This window comes from Mus musculus, chromosome 8, assembly GCF_000001635.26.
Source record: "Mus musculus strain C57BL/6J chromosome 8, GRCm38.p6 C57BL/6J".
Lineage (NCBI taxonomy): Eukaryota > Metazoa > Chordata > Mammalia > Rodentia > Muridae > Mus > Mus musculus.
This window is the reverse complement of record NC_000074.6, coordinates 119,194,875-119,213,424: the sequence shown is the minus strand read 5'-3', so window position 1 is coordinate 119,213,424 and position 18,550 is coordinate 119,194,875. Positions and strand designations below refer to the sequence as shown.

General features: G+C 44.0%; 1 protein-coding gene across 4 annotated transcripts in view; it reads right to left on the bottom strand.

Annotated features, from left to right (window-relative positions):
• Positions 1-18,550, bottom strand: part of Cdh13 (cadherin 13) — a 1,184,913-nt gene that overhangs the window by 111,505 nt on the left and 1,054,858 nt on the right. For all 4 annotated transcript variants that reach the window (XM_017312550.1, NM_019707.5, XM_006530628.3 and 1 more), the window contains one exon: positions 14,430-14,570. In XM_017312550.1, coding sequence (XP_017168039.1) covers positions 14,430-14,570 — 141 coding nt within the window. The remainder of the gene's footprint in view (positions 1-14,429; positions 14,571-18,550) is intronic.

The window sequence follows — 18,550 nt, the reverse complement described above, 5'->3', positions numbered from 1 at the left end:
TATCTGTTGGGTAAGTGGTCTGCTGATCTCTGCTGTATGTGCACATGTGTCGTCCATGTACATGTGTCATATCTGTATATGTGTTACATGTGTGTATCAAGTGTGAATCAATGTTGGAGTGGATAAAGGTTATTCTATTTAACGAACATCTAAAATTGCTTTCTAAAATTTTGTTTTGAGGCTGGGTCGGTCTCATCTAGCCGAGTCTGGCCTCAAACTTCCTGTTTGCAACTGGGCATGATCTTGAACTTTGGTCCCTCTTGTCTCCACCTCCCGAATGCTGGGATGGCAGTGTGTGCCACTACAGCCAGTTCTGTGCGGTGCTGGGGACCAAATCCAGGGTTTCGTCTATGGCAGGTGAGCACTCTACCAAGTGAGCCACACCCCAGCCCTCTAAAATACGTTAAAAAAAAAAGAAGCGTGAGGAGCCACTGCACCTGATAGTTCATGCGTACTGTTTCTATGGTAACCAAGATGGGGTGGTATGGGTAGAGGGAGAGATGCAGGCCAATGGGACCGAACACAGAACTCAGAGACAGGCCTGCACAGACATGAGCATATGGTATGTTTATAGAGTAGCAGCAGCTTGAAGGTAGCAGGCCAGGATCTCTAAAATGGACCAGGACAAACCCACTGACAAAGAGATGACCTCTGCCTGCTCTGTACACTCAATACAAAGTTAATCCATAGTGGATCATGGGAGACACCAACCAAAAGAACTTGTAGAATAAGTTTAACATGCGGGAGAAAACAATTCTTTGACACCCAAAACACATCTATAGGAGAACATATAGATCAGATGGCATCAGAGAAAATACAGTCTATATAGGAGCACATATAGATCAGATAATACCAGCCCAAACCATTGTTCTGTAATGATGTTAACAAGAAATCAAAGACTAAGCAACATCTGAGGAAGCACTCAGGAGTCGCCCTCTGACAAGTCCCCACATTCCGACTACTATTGTGCCGGTTAGTTTTTCTTTTTATTTTAATTTTAATTAAATTAATTAATTAGTTAATTAATTTTTTCGAGATAGGGTTTCTCTGTGTAGCTCTGGCTGTCCTGGAACTCACTTTGTAGACCAGGCTGGCTTCAAACTCAGAAACCCACCTGCCTCTGCCTCCCGAGTGCTGGGATTAAAGGCATGCGCCACCATGCCCAGCTCGCCCGGTTGGTTTTAATGGTCAACCCTAACTAGTAGAACCTGGAAAGACTCAAAATGAGGCATTCCCTAGTGGGGGAAGATAGTTTGGTGTCTCTTTTGAAACCAACACTCTCTAAACATTGTAACTTGGGAATTTGCTACCTTTGGCTGTTTATTAGAGGGTGAAACCAAAACCCAGACACAGAAACCTACACATGAAGACCTATAGCAGAGTCACCCGAGATGTAGAAACCAGCCGATGTCTTTCAGGGAGTAAGTAAATGGTTAAGTAAACTATGGTATAGCCACGCTATGAAATACTACGCAGCCATGTAAAGGAACAGAGCCCTGGCGTATGCTCATACTTGGATAAACATATGGGGCTTTAAGCTTATTGTAACGATTAGTTTCATAGAATTAAATACTGCATGTTTCTATTGAGTTCCCACCTTTGGAAAAAAAATGGAAGTATGGGAGAACAATAGCGGTTTCCAGGGAACAGAACCATGGGTGGGAAGCACCGCAGTCTAAGAAATAATGTGAGCAAGGCCCTCTGCTCTCAGACTCACGCTGCTCCTATCTCAGCTTCTTGAGTACTTATAATTACAGGCACAACACCTTGTCCAGCTAGACGAGGCTATCTCAAACAGCCTAAGCTACTGTACACACTGAGACCCATGCAGAGTCCTCAAACTACGAAATGGCACTCATCCAGGTGAGAGCCATGTTCCCAGCTCGTCTCGGGAATGTGACTCAGCACCTTAACTTTCCTGTTCCTCATCTGTGAGTGGAGAGTCCAGCAGGACCCACATCTATCCTGAGGAGATCCTGGCACTCAAATGGGATCGTACCCAAAAGCTGTCAGTGTGGGGTCCTGGGCGGAGATGGTGGCCGTCCGTTACCAACATCTTGTGGTAATGGTGAAGATGCTGAGGTTGAATGAGGTCCGGGACTGTTACGGTTGGCAGCTGGGGAGTGGCAGAGATGGAACGGAGTCCCCCTGGGGACCTCTCAGCCATCCCAGAGTGGAAAAGACGTCAGGAGGAAAATTGGGGTTTTGTCTCCAGTGTTGTAGATGGAATGCTGGGCCATGCACATGCCAGGCAAAAGCTCTATCACTGAGCTACATCCATCTTCCCCAGTGGGGCTTTGGAATGAATGCTGTTGCCCTTGTCATCAAATTGAGGATGCAAATGCTTCTTAGTTAGAGATAGGGATTCCCGTGGCCCTCCATGGGAGTGCTGACTGGATTGGTTGCATGCAGGCAACCACACCTGCGCTGAATTCCTGAGCATAGCTTTTCTCATGGCTAGAAGACAGTTTCCCTCTGGGACTCTTGAATCTTTGGCTTTTACACCTTTTCTGTCCCTTTTTCTGAGATGCTTCATGAACCGAGTGTGTGTGTGTGTGTGTGTATGTGTGTATTCATGTGTAAGTCTGTATACATATACATGCAAGTGTACATGTGTGTATGTGAGAGAGAGTGAACAAGAGAGCGAGATAGAGAGAGAGAGAGAGACAGACAGACAGACAGACAGAGAGACAGAGAACGCACTTCACAGACACTTATTCTCCACACTTTGATCTTCTGTGTTCTCTCTGGAGCCTACCTTCTGAAAGACTCTGGATTCTAAACAAACACTGGCTTCACTCTTTTAAAGACCCGGTGGCCACTGTTCTTCCATGTCCCTGCCGGTGGAATTTGCTCCCTTGCTGGAATCTCAAAGCAATTTGCTGCCTTGTCAGAAAGCAGCTTGACTGAAGATTTGCTCGGTGAGAGAGAGGACAATGGTTTTGAATCACTTCCGGAGGCTCGAAGCTCCATGATCTTGACCTTTGCCCCTGTGACCCAGACTGAGCCACAAGCTCCTTGGTGGATGGGGGTCACATGAACTGGCTGTGGATGCTTAAATCTGCTTGGGTCAGGAAGCATTCTGAGACTCTGAAACTGCTCCTCCCACCCCGCACTCCAGCAGCACTATCCAGTGTAGACTCTGATAGATGCTGTTTTATGGCTTCAGAGCCACCTTCTACATGGCCTGGCCATCTTCGTGCAGCTTCCACCCTGCCTCCTTTCCCTGGCCTTAGCTGCCTGTTCTGGAACCTGTCCTGATAACACTGTCCACACGCTGCTATGTCTCTGGCTAAATGAAAGAACTCCATCATTTTTATCTTTCAGAATCCAGGTATTCATCTCCCCTGACCACCATGTAAGAGGGAAAAAGACCAGCCGTGTTTGAAATGATGGGCTGGTCGCAGAACACAAGCAAATGAAGTTAACATGATGTTTTCCCTCCAAGCCAGAGAGCCACTGAAAGAAAAAAAAAAAAAAAAAAAAAAAAGGAAAGGCAAAACCAAATCCAAACCAAGCTTTCAGAATTTTATTAAAGCCCCAATGGACCCGAGATGCATTTAGAGACTCGGGGCAGATTTCCATGCCAACCTAGACACTCAGGCAAGTGTTAACTGCCCAGTTACAACAGAATCTCATAAACAGAATTCTTCTGGGGACAGCTTCCTGCCAGATAACCCGGGGGTTCCATTCTACATCGTTTTTCAACTTCCATTCATTGATTGCACTTGCTGGATAGGAAGCAACTTCCCTCTCATCTCTGAACTGTGCCAGCAGGCAGGTAAAAAGGGAGCAATGTGTGTGTGTGTGTGTGTGTGTGTGTGGTTGGTTGGGTAGTGTGATGCACTGCAATTTCAGCCCAACTGTTCTGGGGCAGAAGCCCCTCTCTGAAATGCTGTAGTTACTGTACTGGCTTCTTTAGGAAGCCACATGCCAGACACTGTTCTTGTCAAGTACTATTGGCCTTGGCATTGGAAGGCTTCACTGGATTTGATCCGACAGAAACCTGGGGTCTCAGAGAGGTTGAACCTGTGCCTCAGCTCACACAGCCTGAGGATAGCCATGCAGGGTCACAGGGAGGGTCTGAGATCATAGCACAGATCTTTGGAGCCAGGCTGAGCTGTCTCTTAAACCCAAGACGAACATCTTTATTGCTACCTGTGGGCAAAATCAGCGCTTGAGAGATAAAGCTGTGTGAGGGTTTCATAAAAGATGAACGTGAGCATGCCTCACGGTTCCTGACACCACATCCTGACAACACTGTGGCGTTTCCAGACCGTCTGATGCGATTGAACAGACTTCAGGCTGTTGTAAACTCTCTGCTGCTGTTACCAGGAAGGTGTCAGCTCAGGCGAATTTATGTCAGTCTTTGACATAGATGACTGAGGAATGGCTCAATGGAGGCATGTGTTCCCCTGCCTTGTCCTCAGTGAGTAGCCTTGAAGGGATGGGATTTAAATTGCATTGGGGACACTGGTCCAAAGTGAATCAGAGAAGAGTCAACTTTCTAGTTATGTCCCCAGAGTGATAAATGAGGGGGCGCGTTTTTTTTTTCTTTTAAGGCGAGAAGATGGGAATCCAATGTGGATTTCAGACACACGAGAAAGAGCTTATGAATTTAGATGATAGCACGGCAGAAATAAATTGTACATCTGCTCATTCATTTTAATAAAGTGGAGAGATGCCATGTTGCTGGGGCCCTCGGAGAACCCCGGGTTCTTAAAATTATGATCCTATAATGGGAGCATTAAAATCTGTAGTGCAGCCAGCGCTTCCTGAATCGGAGGGAAAATTCATTTATAAAGTAAAAGTTCAGACTTTAGAATGTAAATGGGAAGATGCAATTTTTCTTGGCTGGATAGGAATTAATCCTGAGAGAATTCGGCAACATCTTGACCCATAAAATATATTTTAAAAGTCTTCAGAGAGAGGTTTCCAGCCAGTGCCCGACAAGTTCTCTGGGCCATCTCTATTTAGGTAAACTATGCAGGAACAGGTCTGCAGTGGATCAGCTCAGCTACATTCCCCTTGAACTTGGTCCTTCTTGTACAGGACAATTACACATGGCTATCCCATCTGAAACGAGTCTAGGCTGCTACAAATACTGAAGTCATTTTTACTCAGCAGTAGAAACACCAGGACAAGAGCTTTTTATAGGGTGGTGATTACTAAGTTACCATGAAAATTTATGCATTCAACAAACAGTGTTGAGTTTTTTATTATGTGCGTTCTCTATGTTGATATTGGAGAAAAATGCCAGGATTCTGATCGCTGGTTCCCTGCTGACTTTAAACCCCAGAAGCACTGCTAAAAAAATTATTTAAAAAAAATAGGTAAGCATTAAGCTTGTAGAATGCTTTTAGACAGAGCAGCAAGTTCAATTTGATTTTGCAAATCAGCTGCTCACATGTCTGGGTAGAAGTAGAAAGAACTGATCTGCAGTGCAGGTGACAGAAACCTGGAGAGCCTGCTGCCTCAGAGTCACCCCTGTCTTCTGGTATAGGAGGGGCTTCTGCCCATAGCCCTCAAATAAAATGCAGACCCCGAGGAGGCTATGCTGTGCCCAGACTTCAGGGCAGTCAGCAGATCTGAGAACAGATTATGTTCCCCTGGCATGAGGATCCTGTCTTCACACAGACACACAATATACTTATACATATCTACCTATACATATATCTACATATAGGCACCCACACCTACCTACAAATAGATACATTCATATATTTTTATATAGACACATGCACATACCTGCATAGAAATATACAAAAACCAATGTAGGGACACGCATATACCTACATGTAGACATACACAAACCAACATAGTCACACACACATACCTACATATAGACACACATATATGCATATATCTATATATAGACACATATATCTCGGTATAGACACACATGATATACATAAAACACACATTTACAAATAAATATATGAAAAAACACACACACACACATATATAAATACTTGTACACATTTTTTACATATACACATGTATGGGCATATGCATCTATAGGCACATATGACTGTGTATATGCATGTACATACATATATATATATAGAGATATACACATACATATTTATATACACAAGTATCCACACATATATACAGGCATATACATACCTATTGGTAGACACCAATATAGACATATATGCAACATATAGACTCACAATAAGCAAATGTATATATATAATATGTATGTAGATATATACACACATGTATACACTTATTCATATACACAGAAATATATAAAAAAGTGACTCCCCAACTGCCAACTGTGAATGGGCTGCTCTTTGAATAGGTGACATCTAGGGCTTAGGATGTTGCAGTAAATGTGCTAATGTGGAAGATTTAGGCTGGTTCTCAGACTCTAGAGTTATTGAAGGAGAACAAAGAAACCTAGCATTGTGGGCAAGTTACACACACACACACACACACACACACACCTGAATAAATGATCAGAAGGTGGAAGTGTGGAAGGTGGGGCCTGGTTGGAGGATGTAGACACTGGACTGCATGTCCTTGGGAACCACATCTGGCTTTGGCCCCTTCCTGTTAGGGCTCATCTTTGTTTCTGCCTGCCATGGCATGAGCTGCTTTAGACACCTCCACACAATTGACAAAAACCATGAATTGTTTTTAGGGGTCTTCAGTCACAAGAATGAGAAAGACAATCAGAGAGCCTTCTCATAAAACGCCATAACCTGGGAACTGGGCAGTTCAACGGCAAGAATAACATGTGGCAGGAGCCTGGGGAAGGGCGCTTAGTCTCTGACTGAACTGGGTTTTGCTCTGGAACAAGCTGATATATTGGAATCAATTCTGGGCTGCTCCATTTAATCTCACTTAGAAGAAAGAACTGAGAGTGAGCGGGAGCGGTGCAGGCTTTCTTCTCGCCTGTTCTCTCTCTTGCCTCACAGAATTCTTGGCACTGTCTCCACTGTGAGGGCTCCTTTATGTATTATTTATCAAAATTGGATTTTCTTGTTTCTCGTTTCTTCCTTGGCTGATAAGAAAGGTGATTCAGGGCTCTGGCAGTTTATGCAATGAGTTGACTCAGTTCTGAAAAGGATGTCCCTCCAGGCATCTTGGCCTTTGGCTCACCTCAAAAAGGCAGAATTAAAGTGCTGGGGACTTGCTGTGGTGGTGGAGGGACAGCCTACTTACTTGTAGTGGCTTCCAGTGCCACAGGAGATGGGTATGTGCTGTGTGTGTGCACTGAGCAACGTTTACTACCTCATCTATAAAACCTATGGCTTGGGTGTGATTCTTCCCCGAGGTCCCCTTTAACATGATCCTTTAACCTTTGATGGTCTCTGTTGTTCAACATTAAGAATTTATACTCTACCCCTTGCTCATCAGTTCATTAGGTAACTGCCGCTTGACAGGCCAGGTGCTAGTCATTTACTACAATGACCAAGTACACAACAAGAAGCAACTTAAGTGAGCAAGAGGTTATTCTGGTTCATGGGTTCCGTGTGAAGCACATCACTGTAGGGAAAGTACCTAGGCAGACATGGGATTCCTCACCTCACATCTCTACAGAGCAGGACACAGAGGGCAGGGAAAGATGATACTCAGTAGGCTCTCCTGATCCATTCTCCACCTTTTATTTAGATTGGGCATCCAGCCACATTTAGGGAAGGTCTTCACTTCCCAGTTGAAGGGTATTCTCTGGGAATACCCTTACAGCTAAGTCCAGAGGTCTGTCTCTTAGGTAATTCTGACAGCAGTTGGCAGCAAACATTAACCATGACCGGTCCAGTTTATGAGAGGTGAAAGAAGCAAGCAATTGCATGGCACATTGGAAGGGAATATTATGCATCACAGTGGGATGTGTGCCTGTTATATATGTATGGATTGCAAGAGAATGAAATTCACAATAAAACAGCATATATACTTCAGACAAAGACATGCAGGCAATACTCTATGCATCACATACTTGACAGATCTGTACTAGAAGTTGAAATGCTGTCTGCAATTAATATATGTTGCATAAATGATAAACTCATCTCTAGCTGGGTATAAAAGGCTTTTACCTATAATCCTAGCATTTAAGAAACAGATAGGAGGATCTCCATGAGTTCAAGACCAGGTTGGGATACAAGGTAAGACTCATATCACAAAAGAAAATCTCAAATTAGAGATTTTACTGCTCCCCCATTCTTAGTGCTAGAGAAAACAATGGAGAGCAATGAAGGCACCATGGCTTATTAATGGCTACCAAAGCACTCAAGTGGTGTTAGGGAGCAATGGTGGATAGCTTTAAATGTCAACTTGATACAACCTAGAATCATCAGGAAAGAGGTTCTCAACTAAGGAGTGTTTAGATCAGGTGGGTTTTTGTCATCATTGGGGGATTTTCTTGATGGTATTAATTGAAATGGGAAGACCCAGCCCACAGTGGGTAGCACCATTCCCTAGGCAGAGGGTCCTAAACTATATAAGAGAGGAGCACTAGAGCTGAGTGCAAGCAAGCAAGCAATCAATCAAGCAAGCCAGCAAGTGAGCAAGCAAGCAAGTTAGTACATATGCATTTATTTCTCTCTGTTCTTGACTGCGGATATGAAGTGACTAAGTTCATGCTTTGGCTTTCTCACAACAATGGATTATAAGTTAGAATTGTTATCTGAAATAAACCCTTTCTCCCCTAGGTTGCTTTGTGCCAGGGTACTTTATTATAACAACAGAAGTGAAACCAGCATATATATATATATATATATATATATATATATATATATATATATATGGAAGGGAATATTATGCATCACAGGAGCATAATATACTAATAAAGGAGCCTATATACTAAGTACGTAACACAAAGACAACATGACATTACTAAGCCAGCAGCATGTCAAACTTGTGTTGGAACAGAGTAGAAGCAGCAAACTGGGAGACTGACAACTTGGACATTAAAGATTAAACTGGGGGTTTCCAGAAACAAAAGAAAGGAAAGGAGTTGGAGTTAAAGGAAACAGAATGTATATACAAGTGGCTTGAGCGTATGTTGATGAATTGGAGGAATGAGGGTAGGCCAGGAAGCAGTGTACATAGCCAACTGTGCCCAAAGCTTAATGATCTAATTTATAAAATGGTTCAGTACAAGGCAGTTTATAGGCATAGGCTGTGCCATGTTCCAGCATGCTCCACTCTCATGGTTCTTGGCTCTTTATTCAGAATTTATGTTTACCCTCTGCAAACTGCACTTTGGCAGTAGCCTTGTTGCATTCCTAAGGCCACAAAGTGGGCACTATTGCTTTTAGTGTGAGGAGGTTGCCTTGGAAGAGAGGCAAATGCATGGAGTCTTCAGAGGACACTGCTGTGGAGGGGCTTGGTGCAGAAACTCTGCCAGCTGGAGTGAAAAATGGCTTTTATCACCACTGAGTTGCTCCTGACCCTCTGAGCATCACCAGAAGGTGATTGAGGTTCAGAATTTGCATAGGAGTTCACACAGGGATGATGGAGCTCAACATATCATGAATATAATTACAAAGGACTGATGAACACAATCAATCACTTGGCTATCTGGTCTACCTCCAGGAGCAACTAGAAGAAGCAGCCCACAAGATAGATAGTTTTTTTCCCATTAAAAAAATATACACATTTTAAGTTATACTGAACACAGTTGAGTCAGCATGGATGTTTCAACAGTGTATATGATGTCACTCTGCTGCCAGAGACTGGTTAGTGAAGGAGTGAAGCCACCCTCCTTCCTTAGTTGAAAAGGAGGCATCTGGAAGATGGCTTCTATTCATAGGTCATGGTTTTCCCTTGGAGAAGTGGTTTCCTTTACTCTTTGTGGTCAAGAAATTCACCTCCCTGGGATGATGAGATAGCTTAGGACTCGCTGTCAAGCTTGACTACCAACGTTTGATCCCTAGGCCCCACACAGTGGAAGGAGAGAACTGATTTCCAAAAGTTGCCCTCTGACCTCTATCCAGGTGCCATGACACAGGATCCCTCACCCGGATAGATAGATTATAAAAATCCACCAACAATAGGAAACCCAGCCTCTGGCCCAGCTGAATGGCCTCTGAAGGTTGAAGCTTCAGTGGAGGACCTCATGATTCCCATGATCCTCGGTGTGGGAGAAGAAAGCAATGAGCTGGACTTTTCCTTAGAAGGTGAGCATGGAAAGAAAGCATCAGCTGGTTTTCATAAAAACCCTCCTCAATTATGCGATGGCAAGTTGAGGATACAGTGTGTGACCCAGACCTTAGATGAAGGGTTTGCATGGGACTAGACAGCCTTTGGGAAAACATTACTGTTTACAGAGTTGAAAGTTGCTTATGCTTATGCATGCTGCTCTATTCCCTTCAAATATCCAATCTCTTTACACTTGGGATCTGCCCAGAGCCTGAGAGGAAGACCTCAGTGGTGCAGGTCTGGTTTTGTTCAAAATCTCAGCTGAACTGAGACTGCCAGCTAAGTGGAGATTCCAAGGACCTAAAGAAGTCCTCATGAATTTCACTCTAATGGTGATAAGATGCTTCGTGGGAAGAGGGAGTTGGGAACTGTTTGGAAAAACATTTAACCATTTTTCTAGATTTTTCTGGTTGTTAAATTGTCTTGGACTCTGCCCTCCAGGAAAGTCACCCAAGTCCAATAGTTTACAAGTGTTCCATTTTCCTCAGAAATATGGCTGTGGGGATGAATCTCCATTGAGTGAAGGGAACATGTGTCTAGATACAGATGCAGTGAGTTGTAGAGGGCTCTCCTCGGGGGAAAATACCGTCTGAAGGCAGGAGACTCTCTATGGGCATGCTCAATGTAGATAGGATGGAATCCTGGAAGGGTGGGTAAATACATTATTTCACACTTCTGGAGAAAGAAGGAGGGATAAAACATGCTAAGCAGAGAGGCCACTCACATGGAATACTGCAGGACTCTCTTGATCTGCAATGTCCTAAATAGCCAGTCCATGGAGACTAAATGTAGACTAATTGTTAGGGTTGAGAGGCAGAAAAATGTGAAATGAGTTGTCAGGGTGCAGGGTTTTTTTTTTTTTTTTTTTGTGGGATAACAAAAATGTTCTTAAATCGGACAGTAGTTATGGCCACATGATTTTGCTAATATATTAAAATCCAATGAATTAAAGGCTGAGCTCTATGGTATGTAAATGAGGTCTCAACAAACCTACTACTAATAAAGCCTTAATAGATTAGGGACCAAAATTGATCAATGAAATAAACCCATATCTTCCTGCTTCAGCCAATTCTGTAGAAGAAAAGCAGATATTCACAGCAGAGGTGAAATAGCTCCTTCATTGTTTGCTAAATTTCGTGAAGAAGGGAGCCGTGTAATGAACCCATTAGAAAGAGATTTACATGCTTGCCGACTCGACTCATCACATTCATATCAATAAAGACAACACAGCACTCATACAGGCCACGAAACAGGGTCACGGATGACAGCTTGGAGGACATGTGGCATCCGTGTAAAGATTAGCCATGACACAAGACCGCTGGAAAAGGAGCATCTCCTATGTATAACAGAAGCTAATAGAGTTTTTCTCCAATGTGACAATAATCTTTAACATTTACACAAGTTTTCCAGTAGGGAAATGTGTTCTGAAAGCAGAGCAGGCTCTGGGCTATCAATCATACGAAGCAAATTTTAAAGAATTCACTCGGCTGGAGGAAAAAGAAGAGGTTTTGTTTTCGTCTTTCTGTAGCAAACAATGCTACCTATGCCACCATCTAAGGTGAGATGAATCCCTGGAGGCTCTGCAGGCCAACAGGCATGAGAAAAAGAATTACCAGGTATCACTAGGTAGTTAAGAAAACATCTTCATACTGAAAAAGCTAAAGGCACCAGGAAAGTAAGACTCTTGTGCTATCACGGAAACAGAGATTGCGTCCCAGGCTGCCTCTGACTGCGTGTGAGCATCTGTCCAGATCTCTGAGCACAGCTTCAGCTTCAGCTCAGGGCTGTTTGTCTTCACCCCTCTGTGAAAACTGGACCTTTCCTCTAGTCTTGCTTGCTCTTATCTTTCAGATAAGGGGCTGTAGTGAAGTTGTATGGTCTTTTTATTTTTTAATCACACATATTGTAATGTTGTAGTTAAATCTCAAAATGCATACTTGAGAAGAACTCAAGTTGCACAAGATGGACCCGGTCAACTTTCCAGCAGGAAGTTGGGAGTGGCTCATGAGCTGAGGGACTCTTGATAGTTGGTGGCTGCCAGGGGTGGGAGAGTCAGTTTTCTTTAAGGGTGTTGCCCCTGGTAGGTTGGTCACACACTAGTAGATGGCTTCATATTAAGTATATTGATCACACAAACTGGACTCAGTGGGTTATTTAAAAAGTGGGGGAACACAAAGTTGGGGGGATGAGGGAGTAGATCTGGGAGAAATAATAGGGACAAGTTTTGGGGTGAATATGATCCAAATACTATGTATGAAATTGTCAAAAATTAACAAAATATATTAAAATTGCAAAAAAATTAATTTCTTAAATCTAAGTTAACAATCATCAACATAAGATATAATTGCAAAGACAGTGTACTAAAATTAACAAGAAACAAATTGACCCCTACCCTCACCCCCAAGGCCTGAGATTGACAGGAAAATGTAAGTTGGTCAGCTGGAGTTAGTTGGACATCTACTAAGCTCCAGGCAAAAGTCAGGAGATTTCCTTTAGAAGCTGTGGTGATTTGAATGAGAATGGATCCCATAAACTTATATGTTTGAATGCTTGGTTCCAGTTGGTGGAACTGGTTGGGAAGGATGGGGAGGTGTGGCCTTTTTTGAGGAGGTGTTTCATTGGGGGCAGGCTATGAGGTTTCAGAAGCCCATGCCATACTCAGCTCTTTGCCTCATGCTTGTGGATAAGGATGTGAGCTCTCAGCTACAGTTCCAGTGCCATGTCTGTCTGCCTGCTGCCATGCTCCCTGACCCCCATGATGGATATGTGCTAAGCCCTGGGATCCATGAGCCTCATATTAAATGCTTTCTTTTATATGTTTCCTTGGCCATGGTATTTTTCATGGTAATAGAATAGTAACTAAGACAGAAGCCGATACGGTAATGCTACTGTTACTTTCTGTGAACCACCTGCTTGCAAGTTTTAGGTGAGTTAAACATCTTTATTGAATTCCTAGTCTTGTTAAACATCTTTATTGAGTTCCTAGTCTTGTTATATGTAACTGGTCACAGCTCCTCTATTAAATAGTTCTTTCTCTGAAACAGAAAAAAAGGTACCCTACCCTTGATGAGATGGAACACTACATAAAGAAGGTGTGGGAAACACATATCCTCAACCACCATACATATCTGTGAACCTGCTGTGAACATGCTGCTCATGTGTGCAGAAGTTCATATCAGAAAACACTTAGACAGCATCCAAGACAGTCCCAACTGGAAAGGGTCAGCACTTCCATCCTGAGCTGTCAAGCCTTGACCTTCATGTCTACAATCCATCTTCCTTTCTTTGTAGGGCACCAGGAAAAGTGTTTGGATTCCCTAGTATCCACAAGGCAGTTGGGTGGGCATGATGGCAGATTGCAGTCTCAGTGCTCAGGAGACAGAGATGGTATATTCAGGATTAGCCAAATCCATGATCTTGGGTTCAAGGGAGAGACCCTGCCTTTATATATAAGCTATTTTGGAAGGTATGTGACATAAACCTGTGGCTATCATATGCATGTGCATAAACCTGCATATACTTGTACATACAACGTATGGCCCACGCATGGGAACATTGATACGCACACACAGCCCCCTCATTCACAATGCAGACACAAAACACATGTAATGGCCCTTTGGATAAGAATGGCTCATGTTTAGAATTTCATTGTTGCTGTGGCAACATGGTCGCCGCTATCTGTTCTCCATAACGATCTTCATCTTGTGACCCTCTCTACCACCTTCATCTCAGCATCTCACAAACAGCATGTACTTTATCATGTCCTTTACCAGCTTGGGAGGAAGGCTATCAAATATGTGGCTTTGTCTCTAACCTAAAGAAGCCCTGAGCTTAGCATGTGTCCATCTCATGCATCTCATGCATGCCCATCTCATGGCTTCTTGGTCAGGTGCCAAGTCATCAGGACCCTGAGAGCTTACATCCTCAAACCCTCCCTGAAAGCTGTACCATTGATATAAATGGGAAACCCATGGCTATGCCTGCTATAAACAATGGTCCTCTATGCACAATAACTCAGATGTTTTTATGTCTGTGGGCCACTTTGCAATTATCAAAATTCACTGTACCTCCTCGTTGCTGCTCAGACTGGCCTCTCCATCTGCACTTACCATTATAGGAAAACTGCAACAGGACTCACATCACACAGTCCTTTGGAAATGGCACTTTGGTATTAGAGGTTATTTTCTTATGGACTTTAACAAGACTAAGTGCTTTTAGTCTCCCAGTGCTCGGGCATTTTAGACACAGGGGCCCTGGAACACTATCCTTGGGCTTACCTCTTTCTTGGTGAATTTTGGTGAGTGATCATTTTTGTCATCGATCACGATGGTGGCTGTGGCTGTGCCTGTCAGTCCGACATCCAATCCTGCCATATCTTGAGCTTCGATGATCAGTTCATACTTGGGGTTTTCCAGAGTCTATGAAGCAAGAAAGCACCAAAGAAGACAGTATTTACTTTTGAGGCACTGATTTGGAAAACTAGCGAGCATGTTCCCTATGCCTTCTAGAGCAGGCATCCATAACTGACCATGGATTTTAACCGATTTTGTGTGTATGTGTGTGTGTTCATGTGCACATGTGTGTGTGTGTGTGTGTGTGCGCGCATGTGTGTGTATATATACCTTTGAAGTTACTCTAGAGTGATAGTTAGCATCTATAGACCAGAAATGGCAATCAGAATGGAGTCTAATGACTTGTCTTTGTGTGTGTGTGTGGGGGGGGATTGTATACATTCTAGAACATTCTATGCCCTGGGTGTGGGCATATATTCATGCTGAAAGTTCATGGCTACATCTGTCATTTCAAGGAGCTGATCTGGACATAGGCTAACTACATTCCTGTGGTCAAGACAAAGATGGCTGCTTTAGGAACCCTACGGTTGCAATACTTTAAACATATCAATATAGTAAATCTCTCTAGCAAGCACACCTTGTCACTGCTCCCAATGTACAGGTGGAAATGAATGGGGTTTAGTGTCTCTTCCATTGTATTTCTTTTATTGCTTGTTTATTACCCCAGAATACTAAATCAGGACTGTGTATTTTAATGTAAACTTGAACTGATTAAATTTACTCTAAGTGAGACTGTATGGCTAGATCTTTCTATGCACATATTTCTTGACTACTGGGCAGACCCCCTAGGTCATGTTTATAAGAAATAAAATCGGACGGCTCCAAAGCTGCAGGATTTTCATGACTTAGGAAAGCAAAAGGATGACCAGGAGGAATCCAATCCAGATAGCGTCAGAGAAGTCGGAGACCTCAAACCAGACCAATGAATCATGGCAATAAATATTTGAAAGGGAAGAAGTGTGGATCAAGGGATGTTCTATTGGATACAGTGACACACTACAGCTTCCTTGATGAGATATGTTCTATGCTTTTTTTGTTTGTTTGTGTGTTTTTGTTTTGTGGGGGAGGTTGCAAGGTTGAGAGGTAGGTATGAGGGGAGGGGATGGGGAGATAAGTGGGACCGTGGTGCATGACGGGAAACTCACAAGGAATCAAGAAAAAGTTTTAACAAAAGAGCTGATAGTTCTTTTTGAAAACTGCCTTGAGTCAGCCTAGATCCAAATGCAGAATAAAAAACAACCAACCAAAATATGGCTGATGTCTGCTAGTCTTGATGCCTCCCTCTCCCGACCAACTCTGCTAAGCTACCTATCTCTCAACTAGGAGTTTAGTTTAGACTAGGAAATTACTAAGAGGCAGCCGAGCTTGCCTAGTGACCTGCAGACACAACAAGGTCCCAGGCCTGGTGAGCTTTAAAATACAGAGTGTTTATTTTACAATACATGGAGAGGAAGCCATATGCTGAGAAAAAGGGTAAGCAACAGGGGGAAAGATAAGACCTAGTTGGCATGTAAGATGGTGCCCTCCTGATCACTGAGTGAGAGGAAAAGGAGGAGGGTCTTGCTTTAGGTGTGAAAAATGTTTTCCATGTTCAGTCAGAGCCTGTCACTCCAGGAGCTTCTTGATTTCATAAGATAAGCTGCCTTGCTTTCGCTACCGACTCTCCAATGTTATTATAAAGTCAGGGTCCACATTTCTCACAGTGTTGAAACATTCAAAACAACTAGCCTCTGGCTAGGGTCCTGAGATGGAGCATGTGGGGCTGTGTGTAAATCACCCTTACGGGGCTGCCCGTGTCAACTCCTGGACACCTATTTTCTGGCAAGCCTGCTACAGTGCTCCCTTCGGAGACCCATCAACCACCTATCTCTGTCCATTGGCTGAGGCCTTGGTTCGCCTTTCCTTGTCTTCTCAGCACCAGCTGGAAGAGCAAGGTGAGCGATCTCACACACAGCAGGGCTGGGACAGGTACCCCAGGGATGAAGCCAAGCAGAATGGCTCTGTGGATATTGTACATTGTACACTGGAGAAAACGATGACTGTCCAGAGCCAGCCTGCCTGAGCATCCCTCAGCGGATAAAGACATTCACTTTCCTCATTTGCTTCAACCATTTTGGATTGATTTCTTAATCGCTTACTGAGAGAGTCCGAGTGAGGCCACCTTCAATGACAAAAATAAAAGTGTTTATAATTGCAGGCACAGCCCTGCCAGTGTGACAGCCTCCAAAACTGGGCTTTCTGCCAACCAGTGACTAAGAGGCACCAAAAGGAGCAAGAAGCAAGGCAGCAGCGGGGACCTCCTAATTCTTCCCAGAACCATGGACCCACATGGGGAGTGTGTGTGTGTGTGTGTGTATGTGTATGTGTGTGGAAGCATATGTGTTAGTGTGTGTATGCATGTGCATATGTATGTGCATGGGTGTGTATTTGTGTGTCTTTGTTCATGTGTATGTATGTGGTGCATGTGTGGGTATGTGCATGTGTATGAGTGCATGTGTGAGTGTGTATGAGTGAGTGTATGTGTGTGCATGTGAGTATGTGTGTAGTGTGTGTGCATGTGTGTATATGGGTATGTCTGTGCATGTATGTGCATGTGTGTGGGTATACATGTTCATGTATGTGTGTGTTCCTATGTTCTTAGGCATGCTCTTGAGCATGAGTGAGTGCGTGTGCATTTGAAGAGGCCAGAGGAAGACTTTGGGTGCCCTATTCTATCACTCTCTGTCTTATCCCTTTGAGACAGGGTCTCTTACTGTGCCTGGAGGGCAGCCAGCAAGCCCCAGCCACCTCTCAGCACCGGGATGTCAGGTGTACCTGCAGCCATAGTCAGCTTTTCGTGCCGGTGCTGGGATTCAAACTCATGTCCTGAGGCAGCAAGAGCTCCCACCTACTGAGCCATTGTCTCCCCAGGGCCACAGGCACTGTCTCCCCAGATCCTCAGGCACTCATAGTGGGCCGTGCCTTTGTTAAGAGGTCCTGAGCTGCCAACTGGAGGCATAGTAAGGCTCAGTTAGATGGCTTGGTGACTCCCAGTCAAGTCATGGCCATGACCACGAGGGGGCGCTAACATGCTCTTGTGACAGTGTTACCCAGGAATGTCCACTCTAGATCCTTAAGGACTGAAGGTCCTAAGCTTCCTTAACTGCTCAGTGTGAGTGGTGTTGGGCGATGGCACCCACTGGGCAGGTGCCAAACGGAGATCAGGCATGACGGGAAAACATCAGTTATCCTTATGTGGATTTCCATCATCAATAATATGGGTGTTGTTTTCTGTTAATGCTGACAATCTTCACAATCCTTCTTGGGTGTCTCTAGAAGGTCCAGCCACAAGGCTCAACATTCCAAGGCCAATTTCTTATACGTTACAATTACTTTTGCAATAAAGCATTGTGCTCATTTTGTGTGTGCCTGTGTATGTATGTATCTCAGTGAACCATGTGTGAGGAGGTCAGCTCAGGTGTTTTCCACATGTTATTTGAGGTGGGTTTCTCACTAACCTAGGGTTTACCAGTGAACCCCAGGGCTCCTCTGTTATCTTTCCCCTGTCTCTGCTACTTTAGCACTGAGATTACAAGAGCATGGCAGCAGGCCCAACTTTATTTTTTAAGCAAGTGTTGTAAGGATTGGATGCAGGTCTTTGTGTTTGTAAGGAAAGCACTTTACTAAGCCATCTCTCCAGCCCTACCCAGTGTTCTGAAAACACTCAAAGACTGAATAACGAGTCAAGTTGATTATTTTCCCCCAGTGTGGAAGAGAACATGGCAAACTTTTCTTCTTCTTTCTTCTTCCTCTTCCTCTTCTTCTTCTTCTTCTTCTTCTTCTTCTTCTTCTTCTTCTTCTTCTTCTTCTTCTTCTTCTTCTTCTTCTCCTCCTCCTCCTCCTCCTCCTCCTCCTCCTCCTCCTCCTCCTCCTCCTCCTCCTCCTCCTTCTTCAGTATAGAGTTTATTCAGGACATGGGGAAGGGAGTCAAGAGGGTAAGAGGGTAGTAGAGGCAGAGAAAGGCAGGCAAGCAGACAGACAGACAGACACATACCCAGGGAGGGGGT